The sequence below is a fragment of the Aythya ferina genome, assembly GCF_964211825.1.
Source record: "Aythya ferina genome assembly, chromosome: 1".
NCBI classification, from domain to species: Eukaryota; Metazoa; Chordata; class Aves; order Anseriformes; family Anatidae; genus Aythya; species Aythya ferina.
Genome location: NC_140296.1, coordinates 143,102,000 through 143,127,844, shown reverse-complemented (window position 1 = coordinate 143,127,844; position 25,845 = coordinate 143,102,000). Strand labels below are relative to the sequence as shown.

General features: G+C 43.0%; 2 protein-coding genes across 4 annotated transcripts in view; both read right to left on the bottom strand.

Annotated features, from left to right (window-relative positions):
- The window catches only part of SLC6A13 (solute carrier family 6 member 13), a 33,656-nt gene extending 24,700 nt beyond the window's left edge, over positions 1–8,956 (bottom strand). Inside the window, exons 1-2 of the mRNA XM_084528504.1 lie at positions 7,728–8,956; positions 7,570–7,637 (exon numbers count right to left, since the gene is read on the bottom strand). The gene's annotated coding sequence lies outside the window, so the exon portion shown is untranslated. The remainder of the gene's footprint in view (positions 1–7,569; positions 7,638–7,727) is intronic.
- Positions 8,957–9,082: 126 nt separating this feature from the next.
- KDM5A (lysine demethylase 5A) overlaps positions 9,083–25,845 on the bottom strand; it is a 48,163-nt gene continuing 31,400 nt past the window's right edge. For all 3 annotated transcript variants that reach the window (XM_084528206.1, XM_084528207.1, XM_084528208.1), the window contains exons 20-28: positions 25,239–25,377; positions 24,106–24,285; positions 23,668–23,829; positions 21,907–22,458; positions 20,994–21,137; positions 17,258–17,417; positions 16,737–16,957; positions 14,246–14,656; positions 9,083–12,145 (exon numbers count right to left, since the gene is read on the bottom strand). In XM_084528206.1, coding sequence (XP_084384332.1) covers positions 11,933–12,145; positions 14,246–14,656; positions 16,737–16,957; positions 17,258–17,417; positions 20,994–21,137; positions 21,907–22,458; positions 23,668–23,829; positions 24,106–24,285; positions 25,239–25,377 — 2,182 coding nt within the window. In that variant the 3' untranslated portion in view covers positions 9,083–11,932. The remainder of the gene's footprint in view (positions 12,146–14,245; positions 14,657–16,736; positions 16,958–17,257; positions 17,418–20,993; positions 21,138–21,906; positions 22,459–23,667; positions 23,830–24,105; positions 24,286–25,238; positions 25,378–25,845) is intronic.

The following is a 25,845-nucleotide window of genomic DNA, read 5'->3' as shown; positions in this document are numbered from 1 at the left end:
GTAAGTGAGACACGGCTTTAAAATATTTTTATTACATCTGCTGCTGAATATCTGGGGCAAGAGAGGAAAAAAGTATCATCTTTTTGGGTTCAGAGTCAGGCCTGCAAAGCAGCAGCAGAGCCTGGGCTGTAGGCGTGTAGGGTTATTAGGTAAAGGAGAGGAATAGTGCAGCCACACCACATTAATCTATGGTGGGCCCACATCCACACGGCGCTGGACTTCCCACGGGAAGAAATAGGGAAAGGGAACAAGGAACAGGACTGGATCCAGCCAAGGGGTGAGCACATACACCACAACTCCTCATCGTGGGGAGAGAAGGATGAGATAGGGAGGGAGGCAATGAGGGTCTAGGAAACAAGGACATAGCAGAGGAGGTGGATGCATCACTCACTACATCTCATAGAGCAGCAACTTACGGCACCAGATGAAATTCAGAGTTAAAACAAAAGGACACACTTCTCCACACAAAAACACAGGTACGCTGCATAATGGATGAAATGCAGTACCTGTGGCTCTTGCCACAGGCACAGCACTCAGAAAGTGACCAGGGAAATTCACACAGGACTCTGCTGCTGCAGCGATTTAAGCAGATGGGCCAAATAAAAAAACAGCTCTAGTCCTCAACCCAGAGGTTGCTGGAAAATGGGGAAAACACTGCAGATGGGAGTTAATGCTGGAGGGAGAGGATGGGAGAACATCTGTGGAAAGGAAGCCGTCTGCCAGTCAATAGCATAGTTGTTAAACAGTAAGGGTAAGGCTACGTGGATTAAAAAATGAAAGCAAAGCCAAATAATGCCTTGCCTTGTGCAACAGATTTGCATAAAAAAGAGAGGAAAGTGAATAAGGGAACATGTCTCAAACCTCTAGTAGGCACCAGCATCACTGCACAAATATCCCTGGATAACAGTGATAACTACAGTGCACCACTGACAATGTTCTTATCAACAATTCAAACAGAAAACAAACTAATTAGCAGGCACTAATGGACTATGATAGGAAACGGTGTAATCAGTAAGAAACTATTTAACTTCTGCCTGGTCAGATAGGACTGCGCTGAAAGCAACAATAAGTTTAAAAAGAAAACGAGTGTTCAGCAGAAACATAAGCAGCCAAGAGAAGTGCTAAATCTATGAGTGTAAAAGAAAGCCAGAAAATCCTGAATAAAGTGAATTTAAGTAAAATCTCCCTTTACAAGTCTTCTGCAGAGAAACAGGAAAAAGTCTGTATGGTTGTGGGAGATGTTACTTGAGAGAGCTGAGAGCTTACAAAATGATTGTATCTTTTTACCAAAGATGAGAAGAGGACCAACACATATCACAAAGGATCGTTTAAGACTACAGAAAAAGATGAGTTCAATACACATTTTTAAAATTGCAGAAGGCAGAGAAACTGGGGGGGGGGGGGGGGGGGGGGGGCTTTAATCAGTCTGTCAGAGGCAATGAAAATCCAAAGGGAAAAATGCAAAGGATGAAATCCATCTAGCTGTCTGAGATTCTGCACCCATACAGATATCTAAGCCAAAAGTAGAAGAACTAGGACAAGCAGCATTAAAAGCTTAGGAAATTTGCTAGAAACGATTAAGAGATAGGGAATGAAGTGAGCCTTTGAGGAGGGGACCGGCCTAGCTGAGGTGCATGCATTTCTGCAGCCAGCAGAGCTCCGGGCACTGATGAGGGGACAAGAGGAGGGGAACACCCCAGCCCACCAAAAGACCATCAGGGGAGCCCCACTGCTGCCCAGTTGTCCCCAAGGTGCAGGAGCTGCTGGCCCCATGGACAAGCCGAGATCCCAAAGCGGAGGCCCCCAGCCCCACCTCCCCCTCTGCTTCCCCTCCACGTGGGGCCACTTTGCCCAGCGCCCCAGCGCCCCGTAATCTCGAGAGCCACCCCCCTGCTTCCAGGAACACGATTTGCCGTTGTGTTATCTGGGAACCAAAGGCCAGAGCAAATACGATGCCTTTCCTCTATCTGATAACCACTGGGCCACCGGCCTCTTCAGCCTGGAAACGTTATTAGGCTGAAGTGGAAACGGCTGTATAGAAAGCCCAGCTCGCACGAGTACGCGCACACAGGGATAATAGAGACTGATACTGCAGAGAAAGAAGCCGAAATAAGCACAAAGGATTGATTCCTGCTTCAGCCGGCTTCAGAGAAAGGTTCGTGTAGATTGAAATAGCCATGGCAGAAGCCAGAAGTCATCACAAAGAGCCTGTGGGTCCTTCGGTGAGGGAAAACACTGCTGCAGCCATTTGGCCAGCCCCAGAGAAACGTGGCTTCCTCAGAGGACACTTGCTCTGACAAGCAACCTGAGCGATCAGGGCCTCAAGGCAAGAAAACCCATGTCTGCACTGGGCACCTGCGGGGTGGCAGAGATAGGTGGCTCTGCGGACAGCAGATAAAGGGGCAGAGCCCAGGGAGCAGCCCTAAGGCAGGACAGCACCGTGCATGTCCTTATAATATAACATGCAATATAAGCAAGAGCTGAGTAGCAAGCAAAGACTCCTGAGACTGGAGTGTTCATTCATTTTGGCATCTCCTTCCTTGCTGCCACCTCCAGCAGCTCCTTGGGGTTTGTCTCTTGCAGCTTGCTAGAGGCTGGGCAGCCTGAGCAGACACCCGCGGAGCAGCTGCAGGAGCAGAGCCCGAGCTCGGATCAGGGAGGGGATAGGAACCACGGCCCTCCTGAGGACCGGACCTCCCGGTGTGGAAATGGGTATTGTGCATGGAAAAATAAAGCTCAGCAGTTGGCTGCTGCAGCCAGAGAGCTAATTAGAGGGCACTGTCACATCACAAACCATATGCCAAAGGAAAGCATAATTTCAGCCTAACGATAGCAGTGTTGTGCAAGTGGCCCAGAAGTGAGACGAAAGACCAGCAGATGCCCCCTGACAGTGCAGGTCAGGGTGCAGAGAAGCTGGGTGTTGGTCTGGGGATGATGCACTCTCCCTGTGCTCTGCACACCTTACTCCTCTGAGGTGAAGGTTTTCAGTCTGACAGACTGCAGTAGGAACAAAATCAAAGCCATTGACAGGGCTGGGATGTTTAGATGCCCCTGCTCTCTGCCTGGAAGATGGATGCTCTGAGGGGAAAAGGGAAAGCTTTTCTCAGAGGTGAGACATGGTCATACCTGTTTAACTGATTTTTTCACAGAAAACCTACGACCTGGTTTTAAATAGGCAAGGCTTGAGCAATGTTCACACATCATCTGTCCATACTTATCTATATACTTTTTAAATATATATATATATTTAATTCAAGAGCTGTACAGGGCCGGTAAGTACTCAGAACGCAAAGTTTCCATTCTGGGAGGAAATCCAGCGACCTGTCTCATTTTGTCCACAAGTGACTAATTTAAAAGATTCTCAGATGTAAGTTTTCTAAGCAAGAGATGACAAAGCAGAAAACTTGGCATTGCAAAGAGGTCAGTAGGAAATAAAGCTCTCACCCAGCTTTCCCAGCCTCAAATGTCAAATAGCCCCAAAAATCAAATACAGCCAATTTTGCTAAGGCACCCGTGCTGCCAGGAGGTGTTACCTCTTCAAAACATCCTGAGCAGCCCCGGCTTCAGCAGGAGGGGAGCCAGGACAGCACTGCCTGGGCAAGGCAGCCCTGCGAGGCTGTGCAGAGCATCCCTGCAGGGTGCTGCTGCCCCTCAGAAGGGGCTTGAGCCTCTTGTCTGCTCCTGCAGGTGCTGCCAGCCCCGAAGGGCCTGAGGGCCCTGTGCTGCCTCTGTCTCTAAGCTGCTGAGGCCTCTGCAGAGCAGTCCGTGGAAGCACAGAGCACAGAGTACCACTGCAGACAGGAAAACAGAGCTCACCTATTGCAAATGTGCTCCCTATCACTCATCTACTGAGCTGGTTTAGATGATTTTAGGGTCCCTCTTCCAACCCGAGCTGTTCTGTGAAAGGTAACCCATCCAGCCAGGCGGAGGAAGAGCAGTGGAGCAGAGGGCTGGTGCCCAGGCACAAGGCATAGAGGTGAGCTTTTAGCACAGCCACGTGCTGCATGGAGCGGGCAGCTTCTTGGGAGCAGCCTTCTCCAAAACCTACAGAAGGGGTACTGCTGCTGCTCCCGTGCTTCACTGCTCTCCCTTCTCAATAAGACCCCAAGTCACGTTACTCTCTTGTCAGCATGAGTGCAAATATGGAAGCCCACATGAAAAAAAAACAGCAGGGGCTGCATGAAGAGGACAGAGAGAGAAATACACACTTATGACAGGTTTTCCCATCATAGGTTAATATCTCCTTTAGCTTGTCTGAGGAGTGCAGGACATGGGTTTCTGCACTCCTCAGGCCAGACATGCAGTTTGCACGGCCATCAGAGAAAAAGATGTAAGACTCCATGGTGACATGCCCAGATGGGGGAAATAATTAAAAATATGGAGCCAACCAAACCTTAAATCTTGGTATTTACTATAGCTGGGATCCACAAGGAAAAGGAAGGCTGGCTTTTGATCCTATTTTCCCTGTAAGTTCAAACTGTGTAGCAGTGTCAGCACACACCCTACTGCTAGAGCAGGAGCTGTGGATTTACACCCTAACCAGGGGTTAGGGGTTAGCTCTTCCCCACCAGGGAGGGAAAGCAGCCGGGGAGGAGCACAGCTCGCCTGCAAAGGAAAATCCAGCCCCATTTCCTTTGGCCTCACCTCCCTTGGGATTTCTCAGGGCGTAATGGGAAGGCCTGAGGGAAGAAAGCATGTGAAGGGATTGCTTCCAAACCGGAATCTTATCTGCTGGCTTCCTAAACTTGCCTTACTTACTCAGTAAGAGGAAAAAAAAATGCTCCAAGTTAGGAACTTTACTGCTGCCAGGTAGTCTCTTAATTATTTATTAATGTATTTTCTAGTTCCCTAACACCCCTGAATCCTGGGGTGCAAGGTCTAAGCAAACCATTCCAAGTGTGTTCCTACCAGAAGCCAGGGGCAATCAGTGCTCCTGTCTCTGACTCCTTGTGCACACATGCATGTCTAGGAACAGTGCAGGATCCTTTTAAAACACTCAATTGCATCTTTACTTAAAGCACAATAAAGAGGGAGAACTCTCCTGAATCCCTTAATTTCTTCTGAGAACCACAATCCCCTTTCTTCTGCACCTATGTTCCCTGAGATCAGGGTGTCAGTGACAGATTTGTTTAGGTTCTTCCCTCCTTTGCCATCAGCAGGCTCTCCGTGTGTGTTCACTATCAGGGAAGTCCATCCCCAGTCATTCCCATTTCTGGGGAATTCTATCCCCAGACCAGAATCTGCCCCTCGTGGCAAAGACTCATTTCCTTCTGGCAAGCTACTCCGCGGTCTCCTTCCCTACAGGCTCCCAAGAATGCTTCTAGGCAAGGTTACAGCATCCATCTCCTGCCTCTTTCCTGCACAAGAGGCTATCAGGAAGGCTGGCAAGGAAATAATGGGATGCAATGCTATCAGTGCACTGATAACGCCTAGATATCGATCTCTACAGTGTTGTGCGCTGATAATGCCATTGCAGGGACATGCGTTAAGAGCCAGCTAACAACATTTCCAGCTGTACAAAGGGAAAAGTTGAACTATCAGTTGACAGAAGTAAATATTGTGCTACTTGCCTCGCATCTCCCCAAAATCTGGGCTGTTTCTCAAATTCATCACTTGGATTTGTGGAGGCTCTGTTGGTATTATCGTGCAACAGCAGTAGCAAATACCCTCCTACCCCAGGGAGGAGAGTGCTGCCCCTGGTGCCTGGCAGGCAACCGAGCTGCTCCGGGATCAAGCAGGGACTGCAGCAACTTGGGAACTGACCCATGCAGCCGCTTGATCTGCTGGCACATCACCAGCCTGTTAAAAGCTGATGCTGGGCTGGCCAAGGTGATCGGCTGTCTCAGGGACAGCTGCTCTCCTCAGACCCTCATACCCACAGCAGTTACTTGGGCACCTGGCTTTAATGGATTTCTCCTTTTTTTTTTTTTTTTTGTTTTATTTGCGGAGGTGTAAGGGGGGATATGCTAACTGCCAAAAATCGGCTTCTGAAAAAGCTCCAATTTAGACATTATGCCCCATCTAGGATTTAAAACTATTCACCGCAGCAAGGCTTTTGTTTTGAACGCATTCAGAGCATGTCTCCTTACACATCCTTACACATATTTCTGCCTTTTTTTTTTTTTTTTTTTTACAAAGCCTCGCGACTTTCAATGCCTTTACCTTGCAACTTAGCATTCATTTGTACCAAGACATCTCATTACCTAAGGCTCAGTGCTCTAAATCTCTGGCTGTGCAGTTCCCAGCTGTCCTACGCATTTATCACCCCTCCAAAGCCAGCGTGGCTAGAATTTCGATAAGGGCTGAATTTATTGCATCTCCCCCATGACTATTGGCGCTCCAAGCAGAGTTCCTGTTTGGTTCAGGCAGGCTGACCAAACACATTCTTAGTGCTTGCAGCTGGAGTTCCCTGCTGTCCGTTTGCACCTAATGGGACAAAGCCTCAAATCCTGCTTTTAGCAAGCCCGTAGCTCTCAACTTCTTACAGAGGCAGGAGCTGATTTCAGAGGGAATGATTTTAAGAAGCTTCTTCCACCTTTTATAAACCTTTCATTTCCAGGGTATGAAACACCCATTGATGCCTAGGGTGTTCTCAGCCAGTCACCATTTTTCCAAAGGCATGCAATGGCCCTGGAACGACAGCAAGGCATGTCTGGTAAGCAACTGCTGAATACCCACCCTGTTTTGGCTTCACCTTGCTACAAATCTGCAAATAACTGTTACAACACAAGTGAAGGTGATAGCTACCCTTGGGCAGCCGCCCAGTAAACAGCCTACTGCTGAGTGAACAGAGGTGGGCTTCATCTTTTCTCCTCGAGCAAAGCTTAGTTGTCCTCATTCATTCTCACTCATGTTATGCCTTTCTTTTAGTGCAAAGGGCTGTGTAGTGAAGGGCTATGCATCAGTAACATTGACCTCAACCAAACCAGCTTGGAACCGTGTGTCTGGATACGTGGGGCTGATGTAACTGCTTACCAGCCCACACAGTTTGGGTATGAGCAGCACTTGAGGCAGGAACTCAGCCCTGCCATTTAAAGGTTTCTGTGCATCTTACAAACTGCAACTCCAGTGCGTTTATTTCCTTCTCATCTTACATGCCACGATGATGAATGAAGAGCCCAGGAAATGTCTGTACAGAGGATCATTTTCCTGATGGGTTTTGACAAACCCTTCTGCACATCATGCCCGTACTCAGTGAAGAGGGAACGTGAGGAGGATGCAGGGCAGCTAGCTTCGCTCCAATGCCTGGGAAGATTACGGAGCAAATCCTCCTAAAAGTCACATCCAGGCCCATGAAGGTTAAGGTGACCAGTGATAGTCACCACTATACTATTAGCCCTATCTGGTTGCCTTCTCTGAAGGGCCCTGGGGATAATTGGGGAGCAGTGGTTGTTTACGCTGTCTTATAATGAAATCAAGCACTTATGGATGGACAGCCTACAAGGTGGGTGAAAAAACGGGTGCTCTGCTGTGAACTGTGGCCAGTAGTTTGATATCTAGAAGGTGGTGAACTGGAGTGGAATACTTGGGGGTTGGTAGTGGAGTAATGCTGTTTTATGTCTTACTCACCTGAGTGATGGGACAGAGTAGAGAGGACACCAAATTGAATGATGAGGGGAGGAAGGGAGCAAAACAATCTGAAACATGGGAGGAAAATCCATTCAGTTGGATCTCAACTGGCTGGAGTGATGGGCTGACAGCAAAAATTAAGTTCATCAGGTCTGTACCTGAGAAACAATAAACCAAAGGACGTGGGACTAACAGTGGGCACACTGAACAGGAGTCAGCAGCCCGCGCCCTTGCAGCCATGAAGACCAATCCCATGCCAGGCTGCATAGGAAGGGCACAGCCAGCAGGGTAAAGGAAGGGATTTTGCCTCCTGTATTCAACACTTGTTAAGCAGACCTAAAGTACCATGGCCAGTTTTGGTCTCCTCTGTACAAAAAGAGATGATAGCAAACCTGAGTGCAGCACAAGGCCAAAAAAAAAGGTTAGAAAACTAACATGTGACATGGCTCAAGGGAGGGTGAGCTGCGTTTCTTCATCCTGGAGATCAAGGCTGCAGGACCTTTAGTCTTCAAATACGTACCGGATAGTTATTGAAAAGAGACTCACTTTTCTCAAAAGAAAAATTAGAAGAAGCAATTGGAAAGCTACAGCAAGTGAGTCTGATTGAACATTAGAAAAAAAAAAAATCACATCAAAGATGCTGCAAAATTGGATCAGGAAGTAAGAGACTGTCAAATGTCCATCCCCTGAAATACATAAAACTTAATTGGGCACAGCCTTGAAAAATGTGACCTGCTGTGAAAATCAGCCCTGCTCTGATCAGGAGGTTGACCCAGATGACCTTCTGAAGTCTCCCCAACCTGAACTATGCAGTGATTCTAAAAACAGAAAATATGAATGCAAGCTTCACAGTGTGGCTAACAGAGGACACAGACATCTGTTTCTGCTACCTTGTGCTGTGTGAGACACGGTGTTCTAAATAACTCAAGTTAGTTTTCATAACATCATCAATTTTACCTTAAGCCCTCATTATCACGTAGTCCAGGCTACATACATATTCAGGTACAGAAACTCTGTAAAAAACGTAAATCCTAAAAGCAATGGTACTGAAGCTCAGGAGTGACTTTTATCTCTATGCAAGTAAAGCCACCCCAGTCCAGGCGCTTCTTCCTGAAAAGATACAAACCACATGGTTTGGATAAGATACACAACTCAAGTCCATTTTTTCTTCCTCACAACAGCTCCGGTCATTTCTTTGACCTTCTGTGTCAGACACAAGAGAAACAACATGAACAGTGGTTAATATCCTTCGTAGAATATAGTATTAAGTCATGTACTGTTCTAGATACACGAGAGCTAAGATTTTTATATAAACTGAAATTTCATCTCCAAAGCATGAGAGATTTTTCTCCTATAGCTGTAGCACACATTTAAGAAAATAATTTCCTTAGCTTAACTTTGGATGTTTAGCTTCTTTGCATGTTTTTATAAAAATTCAAAACTCTAAGGTCTAGAGACAATATCACAGCTGAAACTTCAAGTTCTTTTAAACCACTAACTACATTTCTACAGATTTTTCCAAAAGTCAACATTTATTCAAAAGTTTATACTATCAGCAATCCTTTGAGCAGAATTATGCTTTTAAAAATAAAGGTTTAAACAGTAAGATGTAAAGCTAATAATGCTCTTCAGTTTATGAACACCTTACCCGAAAGCAGATGGGAGATCTCTAACTGAGAAAGTGTGGCAACCTCCTTTTGAAAGTGTAAGGAAAAGACAAAAAGAGCCTCCTAATACCATTACATGAAAAACAGCTACTAAGAATGTGGCTATTTGCACATTATTTGCACATTTCTCCTATGCCCGCTACAAGCAGAACGATCGACCACTGCATCGTACAGCTGTTTGTTTCCTTCTGGTTGTGACCACACCTTCTACTCAGAGAAACAGGAATATTCAACGCGTATTTACTAAAAGGTCTCTTTCCAGTTGGTGGCAAATTACATATAACAAGGACTTTTATCACGACAGAGAACGTAATAAGAGGATATGCTCAACGGTTAACAGGATACGCTGACCATATTTTCCCTGTTGTGTCACGAATTCTAGGAGTCATGAAAGAATACAGAACACTGGGATTCTTCATGAAATCTTGTGCTAGTCTACTTCTGGAACGATTAAACATCTGTGACAGAGAGTCTATCCACTCCATATAGGGAAACATTTATGTAGTACCATCAGTTAAAGCCTGAAGGAAAAGAACATCTGTTTCAACCAGTTTACCAAAACTAAATGTACAATGAGAAGAAAAAACATAACTGGAGGCAAAAAAAGAGGGTATATCTAGCTATGGCATATACTCCTTCATAAATAAGTAAACAAATAATACTCGTAAGTCTTCTACGGTGCCTGTTCAGCCACATGCTTAACCACAGCTTGCTTTTAATACCGTATTAGTCTTTACGGAACAGGAATTAGAAGTCTGTGCCCAATTTGCACTCAAGTAACTCCCAAGACCCTGCACCTTCTGCCCTTCGTCCTAGTTCTTTTCTCTTGTATGACTTCCTCTTCCCAGGTAGCAGGCACAAATAAAACAAACCAATAAAGTTCATCTACCTGAGCTGAGTTTTTCTGGAGGGGTGGACAATTCTGCCAGATAAATAAACTCCCAAATATTAGAGAACAAGAGAAGGGACACAGAACAGTCAAGACAGAACACTTTTGTTTTTGTCAATGTTTTTTTTTTTTTTCTTTTTAAATCCCAATCCAGCTCCTAGTAAGACTGGACACTACTTACAACACTCCTAGAACTGCAGAAGAATGGAAACACAATAGGGAGCGAGTGGAGGGGGGGACAAGACAGCCCAGCGGCTGGCTTCAGACATTCACATACACAAAGCCAGCACTGACTGGAGTCATTAAGGCCCAGATGCCCCACTAATAGGAACAAACCCAAACACAAAGGTAGCACATGAAATGTATTTACCTATTTAAACACAGGCAGCTGGTCAGGCTAGAATGGGGAAGGTAACTGCTAATTCCTTGTACTACAAGGAAGGAATGGAGTAAAAAAACCCAAGCCCACGGGCAGGTTTTTGCTTTGTGAACCTCTGTCTGTGCTGCTGGTTAACAGTGGTAAGTATAAAAAAATCAAAGAAAAATAATCTATTTATAGAACAAGTCAGTAGTCTGAGACATTTAGAAAAAAGTAAAAACAAGTCCTTCTTTAAAAATGGATTTACTAAAACAACTGTCACCCAGGATGACCCCAAGCCCTCTGGTCCTCTGGCAAAGCCAGGGGCAACTTCAGCCAAGAACTGCTGCTGATTGTACACTGGTACACATCCAGCAAAGCCAGCAGGGAGGGGGATTTGCACTGCGAACAGGATCTGCAGACTGCTTGCTGGTATCGCTTGAGGCCATGCCCGTAGCCTGGTGATACTGGAAATAGTTGTGAGTGAAACTTTTCACAGAAGCACATGTCAGTGTAACCTCTGAGGTAAGTGGGCTGTCTTCTTTCCTTCCCGTCCCTGGTACAGATCACAGAAGCTGGCGCCCTGGGCGCTGCACCTCCTTGCCAGCTCCATCCTGCGTGAGACAACGTTAATGCGCAGGAGTGCACAACTCTAAGCAAAGCCTAGAACAGGAGAGGGCACCCCTGGGGAAAGGGAAGCGCTCTGCTTTTCGCAAGCTCTGGTCTAGCTAGGCATCTTCATCAATTTGTTTTCTGGCCCTCCTCAGGACAGGAAGATCAGCTGTTCCCCACTAAGGAAAAACATTTGCTAGTGGAGTAGCGTTGGGTTTCTTTTTGGTAAACAGAACCTTTGCTGATTTCTGAGATCATGAGCTCCTCTGCCCTTTAGCTACTAAACAGAAATTAAAAGTAATTCATCCACTTGCTCCCATCCTTATAGTGTAGTGTTAGCCGCCTGGATACGGAGGCAACTTAACTCTCCTAAGACACTGCCCTTCTCACTGGGGTGGCATGGGGAGGCAAAAGATAACTTCCAAAGTCACCTCCTCTGGGCAAGCTGGTGGGGCTAAAAGCTCCAGCCTGAGCCCACCAATTCCAGGCCAGCTCCGCTGCCAACATGTACTTCTAACACCCTGAAGCGTCTAATCTAACAGCCTCGGGTTTGCTCAGTCTTTAAGAGCAGCAGCCGCTCTCAAAGATGGAAATACTCGAGTCAAAACACCGGCTGGAGCTCCTAATGAGGCGGTGTCTGCATAGATGAGTCGGTACCACTGTGCCTTGACGTCCCCACTGAATGAAGGAAGCCAGCTGTAAGGAAGGGACCAACTCCGCTGCAGGTCTGTACATCCTTGGAAGAGAAGCTCAGTGGCTACATCAGCTTCAAACCCTCTCTTTCTCTAGGGGTTTCAGTGGTCCATTGCCCAGCAAGTTCCAGCCACCGAGTAGTTGCTAACTTGTCTCCTTAAGATCTTCCAATGGTAGTTTGTAGCTCAATAAGAAAGGAGGAGGTGGTGCGTGAGCAGGGCTACTTGGTCCCTGCATGGGTTTCTTTGCACAGTTTATACAGATGTAATCCTCGTTCTCAGCCATTTCAGGAGAGACACCAACGCAAACTTGATGAAACCACTCATCGCAGCCACCGTCACACTGCACCCAGTCCACCTGCAAGAGATTGTATCGGCAGCATTAGGCACAGGCTCTGTGAAGAAAATACCTTCTGTTAAACCCACCTGATATACTCAGAACACGAACAGGTTTTGGCACAAAGTGATGTCCTACAGAGTTTGTTTTTAACAAGCTGCTTCAGTTTAGGAAGCAATACTCTTCCAACAAACCTTGTCCCTATTGCATCCTTAGTCCAGCCCAGCTACAAGACTCCTACTAATGAGGGAGAAGACGCTCAGCTGCCCTAAAATGAAAGTCAGGTACACCAGAACACATTTAGGTAGGAGCATGCTCAAGGAGTTCAGTGTAAGTGAAATCCTACAAATACACACGCTAACTTGCATATATTCCCTCAGACTGCATTGTCAAGTGGTGGCTTTTGCAACTTCAAAATTACAGAAAAGAAAGGGACTTGATTACTGCTGCTGGCCACAAAAAAGCCACTTGACTTTAGCAACTTTATTGTCATTCCACTAGCTGCACGCTATGGGCATACAGCAAGCCTCTGAACACCCAAAATACATAACAACTGTAACTCTAAAGCCACAGAAAATTTAAGCTAAAATATTTCAATCTGGGTTGAATTTTCTGTAGACCAATCAGGAAAAGGCATAAAAAGTAAATTAAACTTTAAGAAGGAGAAAAATTAAGATGAATTACTAGATTTCTGTAATTGTCCAAGTAAAAAAGTGCATGTTAATCTGAGTCAAGGAGCAGAAACTGAGACCTGCAGGATAACAAACACAGATTCTTTAACGTTCTGTTACAGCTACCAAGATTGTTACTGCTCTAGTTCTGCTTTTGCCTTACAGGGCAAAGTGAAAATGAAAATATATTAGAAAAACAACAGTACTGGCAACATAGCTAAAATTTAGTTTGTAGGAAAACTATTCCTGAACGTATTTTTAAAGTGACTAGGAACAGACAACTGCAGCTGCAGCTTCAGTCATTACATTTCCCTAGCTACCATTTTGCACTTGTACTGCATTCACTTACTGAATGTGCAAAAACATGTCCAACTTTATGGACAGACGGGTGTTCAAATAAAAGCTTTGATTATATAACTAAGGATATTATCCAGTTTCATTTATGGGAATTTGATGAGTCTGGTATGACCCTCTTTATAAGGTGAACTGAAAGGCACTCTTGTAATCTCGATTCTTTTTAAAATGTGCTACCATAACCCAAATTATCTGTAAAGAGAACAGTTGTATCAAGATTTTATCATCTTATGAGCAATTTATCTTCCAGTCTAATTTCTAACTTTGGCTTTAGATAAAGACTTCAGAAATGGTCTTCTAACACTTATCTGAACACTTGAATTCCACATTTCAACTCTGCAAAAAGGACCAAGTTTTTGATATTTATATTTGATCCTACTCTCCTGTGTAAGCCAGTGCTGTTTAGGGTGAATCCCACAGTTACTGGGAGTAGGGTTTTTGATTGTTTTCTTTAAAGCAGAAAAAACATTCTGAAAAATATTTTGTGACGTTTGATCATCAATTAGTGTGTGTTAAAAGCTGACAATCAGGACAGGCACTGCCACAGAGAGGCAGATCAAGGTGTTTTTGTTGTTGTTGTTGTTTTTTAAATCATAATCCGATTGGGTCTAAAATCACTGCTAATTCATCTCCCAAGAAAGCCGAAGCACTGCAGTGTGCAGATCCCTCAGCCTGCAGCACTACTGTTCACAGTCAGTATGCAAGAAATACAGGAAATGTACTTCAATTACATACTGCCCATTTCTTGCAGAGGCACAGAATGAATTCTTTGAATCAGACAAGGCACGCTTCACATTACCAGCAAATAACAATACCGAGCCCAGTTTGCAGAGGTTAAACTTCCAAAGCAAGGCAGAGTGCTTCTTCCCAGACTCTATTTTTTCATCATCAGATGTTTTAAACCAGCTAAAGAGAATGAGATAGGTTTGCAAAGTTTTATTTACATTGATGGACCTACCCAAATACGACTCAATACTCTCACATTTCAGGTAACACTCTTCTTGTTGCTCATGCTGTTCAGCCTAATTGTCAAAATGCACTGGGGTTTTTGTCTTTGCATTAAATTGCCTGGGACAGAACTAAGCAAAAAACTCACCTTGTCCTTGCAGGGCCTCTGGCAGTTTTGTGCAGCACACACAGCATTCTCATCATCCGACTCCTCAGCTCCTGACCAGTCATACTTAGAAGGAATATCTAGAACCTTCTTCTCTCTTTTCTTCTCTGTGCTGTCCTTTGTTAGTTCCACCTTTGCCACAACTGCCTTCTCTCGTTTCTTCTTTCGCTCTTCTTCCTTAGCCAGTTTCTTTGCCAGCTTGTTCAGCTCCTTTGTCTTATCCATGGTCAGTTTTAGCTTCTTTTTCTTGGGTTTTTCTAGTTTTTTCAGCTCTTTAGATTTTTGCTTCATATCTCCAAAAAACTGTTCTGCTCTCTCCAGCTTTCGTTTCCGCTTCCTCTCCGAAGAGTCTCTCCCTCTCATCTTCAGTGGTTTCTCATCCATGCTGTCATCCTTCAGAGAAAGGGTGAGAAGAGATTTACTTTTGTCCAAACACAAGTTTCCATATACTTTGTTCGAGATGTGCTTACTCCACCATTACACCTTGGTATGGTGGAAGAAACTTGCTCAACAATATCCTGTAACAAATTCTAAACAAAAAAAGGCTCAACTTTATTTTCACTATACTAGAAAACCCTCAGTGGTCAAAGTTTAATGAATTTAAAATCTCCAGTGGAAAAAGTAAAATATCAGCAAGAGTAAGGAGACAAAATAGGCAGTAACCACAACTCCCTTCTCATATTGATTTTCAATAAAAGTTAAGAAGATTAACCATTTGTTAGATGTTCTTGCTTATTTTTCATCCCAAGTCTGTCTTGTTTATTATTTTTGAGAGAAAGCAATTGCTATCCTGGAGATTAAGAAGGAACATTTGCTGAATTCTTAAAATGTATTATCAGCTCAAGCAAGAGAAGAATGTAGCAGATCCATTATTTGAATAGCTCCCAAACTGACACACACTATAAAAATCCTGGTGCCATTAACAGCTCGTAAGTAGCAGATTCTGATCACAAATAGCATTTAAAATTGGCAAACTGTCACCGCATCCAGAGTGGCAAGTCCTATTTATATCAGCAAGATCTGCATGTATAGCTCCTTTGTACAAACAAGCCTCACTCGATTTTAGTTAACCCAGCTATATACGTTAACTGTAACAATATTCAGAGATTAAGGACATACTGTAAGCCGGTACAGACAGAATCTGTTTACTGTACATGACTTAAAACATAGCACCCTAAACCAAATCCTCCGACAGTTATTTTACAGAACTCTACCTATCTTGCATATGAATAGATGTAAAAGGCATTCAATTCAACACGAGCAGTTCTGGCCAAACAAGCTTTCACAGGCGTTAACCAGAAAATGTTGAACCCTATCCCTTGCCATAAAGCTGTTCTTAACTATTAATACAAGACTGCGGCATGCTATTCATAGAGTGCTACTTGCTGACATTCAAATTGTTCTTCAAAAAAATCCCATGCCCAAACCATTACATTAAAAGAGCATTAAGCTTATGAAGTGAAGTACGTAGGTCAAAGCAGGGCAATGCGGTACTTCTTGGGAGGCAGGCTCTGCTTTGTACCTCTGGCCTATCTTGTGGCAGCTTGGCAACGTCTCGACTTACCCATTGTGTTGGAGGGCACAGAAAAAATGAGGCAATTGACCATAACGCCAGCGTAACCGCGCTGTTCACAGAATGTAACCTTCCACCTGATGTTACTGTACGCTACCAGAAGGTCAAGCAGTGTATTTCCTGTGCTGTTTAGTAACTCAAAAAGCAATCCCACACTCCATAACTACACACGGTCAAACTGACCCCTATCTTCAGCTGACAGACGATGAAGGATGGATTCCAATACAGCTTCAACGCAAGATTTTACTTTCTCATCTAACACACATCCCTCATTTCCACAAAGCATTTAGCCACCGCATGAACGAGGCATAAGTGATTTGGATGAGACCTTAGAATCAGCACATATACCTGCCTCGTTCGCTGTCAGCAGAGCAAAGAGGTCAGCACATCTTCACAGAATATTAAGAAAAAAATGCAGTGTCTGTGCTATTCTGGGGAGAACCAGAATCTTTTTACTTATATTACCAAATCATGTTTTATTAAAAACAATGTTCTTTGCTCAGTAACAACAAAAGCTTGGCAACACACAAATATTATATAAGTATAAGCTGTCTATCTTGCAGGAAATACTTGCGTCTCTTTGGCAGATCAATTCTGATTCCAAGCATAATCAAGAGCAGAATTTCATTAGCCTTTCTAGAATAAAGTTTGCATTTGGAATTGCCTGTCTGAAAAAAATGTTCCAAATATTGTTAACTGTGGAGGACAGTGCTGCACAGCACGAATGATCAAGGACTGAATTTCCAGGTCTGTTATTCTGTTATTTTCTGGAATCTCCTATTCCCTGGCTATAACCCAAACATGTCAAGTAGCTAAACACTCGAGTATCCAAGATTATATCCAAAAGTTTTTTGTTTTTTGTTTTTTTCCCTATGCCAAGGTATTTCTTCAAGTTCGTACCTCCATTACGTGAAGGAACCTGTCCTCAGAGGGTGGATGAGTAGCCTGTAAAATCCGCCAGATGTGCTGAGTCTCATCCAGTGATACCTCTAGCAGATCTCCTACCATCATGAGATCTTCCAGCTGAGCCTTTGCTCCAGGTGACAGCTCCAACACAGGGGGCTCCAGACTGCGAGGTACCAGCGGACTCTTCCGAGGCTGCTTTCTTGGAGTGCTAGAACCTTTCAGATCGGAGGCAAGTTGCATGAGGATAAAAGGAAGGGATGAAAACAAAAAAGAAACAACACGTTTCATACAAGTAATTAAGGAGGGAGACAATTCCAGAGGAAAATAAATGTTGACATAGCTTTATATATCAGACGTCAGGAAACAGAACTTAAATGTTACTTAATGTTACTGTATCCTTCTTACAGACAGCATCTCCTTCAATTAGCACAGGTAACAGAGCAGTTCCCCTCTTTACTGACTGCTCATCCCAGCTGTCTGTTCTAATTTCTATCAATGCATAGAAAAGCAAATACCTTGAGAGCAGCTTTTAGAAGCAGATGAATATGCATGTTCGGCACAGAACGAGGGTGCAGTCCACATGTGTGTCACCACTTCCTCTGATTTAATAGGGATTTCCTCATCACAAAACAAATTGGGCTCCAAGCTGCTAGAAGATTTTACACTGGCATTGTCCTGAAAAAGACCCACAGAAAACATGAAATATCTGGATCTAGCAAATACCTATTTCCTACTAAATACCTATTTCCTATTTTCCTGCTGAAGACCAACCAGTCCTGCTGTTCCCAAACACCTTCTTGGAAGCACCTCCACCACAGACACCAAGACCACCAGAAAAAGGTAAAAGTTAGACCCCTACTTAAACAGTGGAAGAATGTAGCAACTGTGGAGACAGGTGAAGTCAGATTTATAGCCAGTGTGTGAGAAACACTGGTCGAGTTTCCCCACTAAGCAGTCCTTCATGCAAGGTCTTCAGAAGCCAGCATAATGACAGTCTTACACTTTGCCTAGATAATTTTGTTTGAAGAATTTGACTGCCAGACCGTAAAGACTGGCACAGTTTTGCAGAGTAAATAATGGCTGCCGTAGGAAGAAATGATTGAAGATCCTACAAGTGAATTAAAAACAGAGTGTGGTCCAGCAGAGGAACTAAGTATCAACAGATAGGTGGCCACTAAATAGCAAAAAAATAAAATGTTGCCTTGGGATCAGGATTTTTAGGCAATTTTGAACTATTTTTAGATACAAACGCCAAAAAGAAGAGGGCTGTAATACTTAAGATTGTTGTGAACATTTTCAGGAACAGAATAATGATGGCATTGGCTTGTGCTCAACGCACTGTATAGGATGGCTACTTGACTTCTTAACTGAATTACAGAGACAAATATTACACATGCCTTACATGCAGCAGGTGGACTCATGAACAGAAGAGTGATTAGGAAAGCCTTAAAAATGGAAAATGCTTTGTTTTGGCTTTGTATTATAGTAGACAGAGAATCCAGAGAAGAAAAGTCCATTTGAGTAGATACCCTGATGTCTACTAGTATTCAATTCTTCCTCACCCCTGGAGGTGAGATTAATAAGGATAATCTCTTCAACGAGCTATCTACTTCCACAGCACTTTCCAGAATGTACCTACCCTAATACATTTGTGATAAAACTGGCCAACAGGTTAAACATACTCAGCATGCCGTGTAGTACTCAAATCTTTCAGAAAACAACAAAAACCAAGGAGGTGATTTAAAAGAATCAAAAGGCTGTAGAGGAGTTAATGACACTATCTACGTGAATATTAGCTACGTGAGTCCAAACTGGACAACTCAGGACATCGCACCACATAGACCCTGTCATTTCATGACATAAAAAGGGAATTTAAGAATGGTAATCTCTCTCTGGGTTTCGGTTACATGTTTAGAAGGAAGTGAAGTACACTCTACTGATTTCATAACTAGAAGTGGGACGTTCAGATTTATATTGCCCAGATGAAAAAGCAGAATATATATGTTCAGAATGAATAAAAGATACTTCTCCCTACATAGTAAAGGTCATGTCCCCTCCCGGATCTTCTTCTGGTTATATTATAACAGATTAAAGAAAGTGCAGTCAACAGGGAAATAAATAAATAAATATTTGGTTGCTACAGACAACACAAAAATGAAGGCAATGAAATGTGAGGGAAAGTTACAGTCAATTTGATGACTGAATCAGTCCATTTGGAACAAATCTTAAAAGAAGATTTTTTTTTTACGAGTGCTATTGCACTCATAACAAAGTACTCATTGGCTATAATCATGTTTTAATTAGAAGAAGCACAATATAACCAAATAAGCCTTTTCATGTTTGTTTTTGTAACCACTGCTGTACCTGAGATGTCAGAGACAGAAGCGTAGAACTACAGTCTACGGACCCTTAGGAAACCAAGGATTACTTCTATGGGGTCCACAGTAAATTAACAACACATTCACACACAATGCGTCATAATCTATAAACGTTATTTTTTAAACACATCAATCTAGTAGAAAACATTTATAGACCATAAACTGGAAAAAAAAATTGAAAGTCAACAGTATAAAGACAATTAAATTCTGAGCAACTTTCCTATTTCCTTTGAACTCTGCTGCTTCTAGTTTAGAGCTGAAGGGCGTGGTTGCCTGTGGTTGTCTTCTCTTCCAATCACATTACTGTGATTAGGTTGGGTATCAGGAAGAGCTTCTTTACTGAGAGGGTTGTGAGGCATTGGAATGGGCTGCCCAGGGAAGTGGTGGAGTCACCATCCCTGGAGGTCTTTAAAAGACGTTTTGATGTTGAACTTAGCGATATGATTTAGTGAAGGACTTGTTAGTGTTAGGTCAGAGGTTGGACTCGATCTTGAGGTCTCTTCCAACCCAGACAATTCTGTGATTCTGTGATACCTGACCTAACAAAAGACACTTCTGGTCCCTTCCTGCTTTGTTTTGCTATACTTTTACTTCAGGTTTTTACACTTACATATATGGATGGACATCCAAACCCAAAGGGTAAGTAATGGATTTTGAAGTCATCACAAAATACATTGAACAGAAATTAAATTACACTCCTGCAAAACCTTCAGGTCCTAACAAGCATATGCCACCTTTCTTGACATACGCTTTCTTTTATCACAGCCTCAGAATGTGCCACATCTTTCAGAAATACCTTATTATTACTTCCAACACAAGAAACCGTTATCAGTTTTATTAAAAAAGAACTAATCTAATTAAAAGTTGTAGCACCCAGTTACAGTGCACTCTTGCTGTCCATTGTGAAATGCCAACAAGACAAATGCATATGATTGCATAAAGCTACTTGGAGACAAAATACTAAAAACAGGACACTGAGGCAGATCATAGCTGAAAAATTTGCTGTCACTCCAGAGAGCTGAAAGGTCTGCCTTAGAAGAATTTCCATGACCACGCTGAGTATTAAACTAGCATTTTTTAAACTAGAAATGACACTATCACTAAAAAGAAATCACTGCACAGAAAGAAACAGTGGTGTTGCTTCTGTCTCTACACATAACAAAAGGACATTTCAGAAGTTTTGAAATGACATACATTACACTGAAAACACTTGGCCATCTCCGTAACTGCCATTTTTTATGACTGTTCCTCTCCAGCTAAAATATTTTAAAAATCTAACTGCTGCTATGATTTCTGAACTAAACTAGTTTTACAATATGATGCAGATCAAGTCCTGAATATTCCCACACACGAAGTTGAATAGGTGTATCTCCTTTTCTATGGGAGTTGAAAGGAAAGAATGGTATGAAAATGTGAAAAGAAGCTCTGACATCAGGAAACTTTCTACACAGCATGAAGTTTTCAAAGACTATTTTTTTTGCTATAGTGAAAACTGATGAAGCTCTCCCCATAGACACTTATTCATATTTATGATTCATAATATCTCTGAAAAAGGCATAAAGACAATGTTCAACCTCAATGGTATTATAAAAACAAATCCTTTGAGAAGCACAGTTTTTTTCCTTGGCACTAAAAAGAACCTTTTGAAACTTGATCACAAGACATTTGGGAATTCTGAAAGAAAACACTACAAAACTTTCCAATATGCCAGAAATCAGACATCTAGATAAAACCAAGAAGAACCTCTTCTGCAACAGAAGCCAGGGCAGAATGTACTTAAGAATAGCTTAAGATATTCTTGTATAAATTGAATTAATTGAAAACAGTTGTTCTGAGCTAACTCCATTCAGACAAGCCACACTGGATTACTTACCTTTATGTCATAGCCATATGTCTCCCTGATGTCTTCATCGGAGTCTGTCTCTTCATCGTCATAATCCAAAGTCTGCCGTGGGGATGAGGACACACTCCCTATCACTCTGTTAAAGGCTGACTGCTGGAAACTAGTTAAGTGTCCCTAAGTGAAAAATGGAATATGAGAATGAAACAATAAAGCTTCCAGAAAAACCTGTAAAAAAAGAAGTTGAAATCATAGTCACTAAGAAAACTGTGATTCTTTTGGCCTGAGGACAACTGCCTGAACAGTGAAAGAAAAGCCCACTCACAGCAAGATGTGGAAAGATTGGGAAATATCCAAGGAAATAGATTCTTTCACACTTTATTTCCATGTTTTAGAGTAATAGTGAAGAGAAGGATCTAGCTACTGTTGTTCAGTGCTACCAAATTACATCACCCTGTAGTTGTACAAATTTCTTTTGTACAATTGATTACTGGTCTCAAAGATGAATAGCCAACTGTAAAATGCGCCAGTGATTCCCTAGAGTACTCATTGAAATTTCCAAACAAGGTAACGAAATCCCAAGAATGGAATCCATTAGAAATTATAAATATGGACACCTTTGATTCTGTCAGAAGAAAACGGAATTTTGGACATCAAAGCAGCCACTACTTTACCGATCTTCAGGCCACAAGCTGGGTGCTACCTTTGAACCACTGCTCCTTACAAACACCTTCAACAGTTGCCAGTGACATTGAGTTCAGAGTAACAGACCTGCTCCTGGCAAAGCCTGTAACATACTGCTAACAAGCTAACCACAACCCAGGTACTGAACTAGAATAGTTCTAATTCTCAGACTAATCCTCTAAGGTTCTCCAAGAAGGATAAAGGATTTTAACACACTGAAGAAGGATGAGCATGGTAAAGAGCAAGATATTCACATCCCTACCTGCAGGTCTGGGTTGGCTGCTGCTTTCTGTAGCTCTGCACTGATTATTTTCTCTGTTTTCTCCCGTGCTGCCTGCTCCACCATTCGCTGGCTGAGCACAGAAAGCTTGGCCAAAGCAGATGACAACTCATCAGTGGCCAAAGCCTGTCGTGCTCGGTCCTGCCAACTCATGGCACGTTCTGTCAAGCACTGCAGTGCCTCCCCTTCTGGCAGCCGTACAGGCAGCTTCTGCAGGGACACCAGCAGAGACAGTATTGTCTCAAGCCGCGGCCTTCGAGAACGCATACAAAGCGGACACAAAAACTTCACTTCTTTGGCCTGCCAACTAGAGCCCTTCTTCTGAGAACTTGTTTTGGGAAGGGGCACACAGCCACTATGAAACCAGTCTTTGCACAGCTCACACTGCAGCATGAATCCGCTAGCTGTTTTGCGACAGATACAGAATTTGACTTCTTCGATGCGATCCACCATAGTCATCTTGGCCAGGTTGGCTGCCCTGAGAGCATGCATGGCTTCAATCTCCTTCTGTTCCCGCTCCTTGAATACAGCCACCTGTCCGAAGACAAAAACAGGTCATGACCTTCACAGCTAGGAGCTCACGTTTTATTAGCAACACAGAAAAAAGAAAAAAGCCATACCAAGAGATCTTCTAAGTTAAACTAGCCCAAAAGTTTGGAATTTTGTGATCTAGTTAAAACTTGTTAAAATACCTCCTCCGTTATCCGCTACGCTCATGAATCCTTCTGACAGATACTAGATAAACATTAGCTCACATTCACCATATCCAGAAAGTTTCTGAAGTTCCTAATTAAATCTGTCATAAGAACACCAGAAGAACAGATTCTGACTACAGGAAATCTGTTCCATTTATTTCCCTGTGAAGACTATGCAGCTGAGAACAGTTTTAATGCTGGCAGCAGTAGGAGCTTCTGAGTGACCACAGATCTTCATGAAGTAACTTGCATTTCCTCAGCATCTCCATTTAAGTAACTATAATGAAGAATACTAAAGTAAAATTGACTGTGCATAAGCCACAATAATGAGCTTGCATGTGTTTTCTTTGTTCACGGAAGAAGGGCAGACAAATGACAGCAAAATATTGTGACAAGCTGCATCAATATCCTCCCAACAAGGAAGAATTAAATGTAACATTCTTCTCCATGCACTAGAACCAAGTGCTTACAAACTGCCTGACATTTTTTACACAAGAATGGGGAAGGACAATGTTGAAGTAAAAAGACTTTCTACAGTAAGGTGGGTACCGTCTATGGTCAGCAAATTTAGAATTGACTTTTTACATTTTTTAACTCATGTCAGTAAACCACTAATATCAATCGTAATAATCAAAGGGATGACAGCCAAAACAACTTGAAATGGAATTTACTTCGATTTGGCATCCTGCATAAAACTAACCAAATAAATGGTGATACGGCTTAAGGGAGAGATACAGCTCATTCCGTATGCATTGAAATCCTGTCAAAATAATATTAGTAGTATTTGATGAACAGCCACATATTTTAAACCAAGAGAATGTAAGCCATCCATGTAGCCAGGTTCACATTACACACCTGCACTTATACCCTGAACTGTGCTTCCCTTTACTTTCGCTGCAATTAAAGCTGAACTATATTGTTGTGCCATACATACTATGAGATGTTTGTTTCAGCAAGGTTTTTATCATTTTTTCCATAAGATTTCTACACCGATTAGAGACAAGTTAAACCCAGATATCAGGAGACGCTACCTTTCATTGCTCCTTACCACAGCTGCAGTGTCCCTGGCCTCTTCCAGCCCATCCTCCAGTTCACTTAGGGATTCCAAGTCAAGATCTTTCTCCTTTTCCTTCTCCATCAGCTCCTTTGCCCTCTTCCGCCTATTCTTACTGCTCCCATAAACACCAATATCAGTCCGAGGGCTCAGAACCTGTAACCACCAAGAAAACTTACACCGTCAGTTAGTCCCAAGAAATAGTTTTAATGCGTTCCTTCAAAAGGAACATTTGAAGCTGTCTACACATAAAACAAGACCAACCAAACACAGGCTTCCTGCCTTTTCCATTTTCACCTGAGTACAGCTGAAGCTTATTATTACACTGTATTATCAAAAGGAGATGGAATCTTTTGTAACCAAACCATTCAGACTGCAGGGGACTACCAAGATCCATTTCTGAAGTCCGACACTGAACTGTCCATGGCTTACCTGTAACAGACTGTAGCTTGAGTTCTTCTTCAGGAAGGTCCTTCCCGTGCGCTCCCTCCAAGCCCGTGCAGCAGCTACCTGTGACTCCAGCTGTGGCAAGGCATCCAGACGCACCGGTATCGGGCGGCCTTTGGCAGACAAGTTCTCGAGTTGCTCCAGGTAGGCATAGTTGCTCCCATTCTGGGGTAAAAGAAAATTCTCTAATCCAAAGATTCTACCAATTTTATCACTGGCCGGTTTAATTTCAAGCTATACACTATTTTAGTCACTGATGAAAATAAGAACAGAATGGAAAGGAGAGTGGGGTTTCAATCTTACTGTTACTTTAAAAACTCCATCTCACTCAGTTTCTATTTTAACATCTGTTCTGACGTGGCCAGCTGGCTTAGGGAGTAAGACATTTCATTTCTAGATGGCAGTCTTAAATCCTATCTGCTCCACAGCAAGATAAATTAAATATCTGAGGGGCTGATGTGAAGTCAGTTGAGATTCTTGCTTCAGCTCCCAATAAATACCTGATACAAGAATAACAGTTGCAGTCCAGAGATTAATATACAGGAATATCACAGAAACCATGTCTCTTTTGGACCAAGTTATCTGGGTAGAACAACAGAAAAGTGGAGTGTTCTGCTGAACTAATGATGCCATAACTTCATCTATTTCAAGACAGAAAATTGCCATCAGTGCCATTAAATCCTACACCACAAAAATTTATTAAACACATTTAGGGGAGAAAAATAAAAACGTTTCCATAGCCAACTCCAAAACTGAAAACCTTTAAGCAGAATCTCCTCCACTGCAGCTGAGTATTTCCAGCGACGGTGTGTAGAACAGTTTCAATAATAAATAAGGCCCCACTAGAGTTACATTTGTATCATAACAAAACTGTCAGCTTTTACATCCCCCATGAAACACACAAAAGAAAAGGAAATAGAAATTGGATAGCCAACGGGGAAACAGCAGCACAAAAAGAAGAAAAGAAATTGAAGCACACCATCTACGGTAAGCATATTTAACAGCTATGGCAAGGTTTCCCTTCAGGTCACGTTTGTGGGTAAAGGGGCTAGGAATAAAGAGCATGTCTAAATAAAAGGATGCAAGCAGAAGATTCCAGTCCCTGCTGTAACCCCTACCTGAATGGCCTCCACTTTGGCTGTCCAGTCTCTAGCCCGCTGCAGGGCTTCTTTCAGTGCCAGCACATTGGGCAGGTAAGCAGGGATGTTCTTTGCTTCATTCACGATCCCCTCCAGAGCCATCATACTTTGGCGTGGTCTAGAGTAAGAAAAACCCGATTCCAGCCTTCTCTCAAAATGCCAGTCAACTAAAGCCATAAATTTGACAGGCTGGCGATGCAATTTCATCACTACACTGCAGTGTAGGATACCATGGCTCTATTCTGGGAGGGTGCTACAGGCTGCCAAGTAACAGCAGAGGTCAGAAAGCTGCTGGACTTTGCACAATCAAGTTCAAAAGGGCACAGCATCAGAACTCCTTAACATTGAGGAAACTGTCGTGCAGCATACTCTGTGGTATTTTTTTTTCATTTGAGGGGCAGAGGGGTAAACAGCAAAAACAGCAGCAACACTCACACCCTCCTGCCATCGTACAATACAACAGGGAGTCAACTCTTCTGCAACTCATTAACAACCTGAAATCCAACTTTTGAGCAATCAAAGTAATATACTGCAGCTTCACAGCCCCTACTTTTCACCACACTCCTGGAAAGAGGCTGAGAATCCT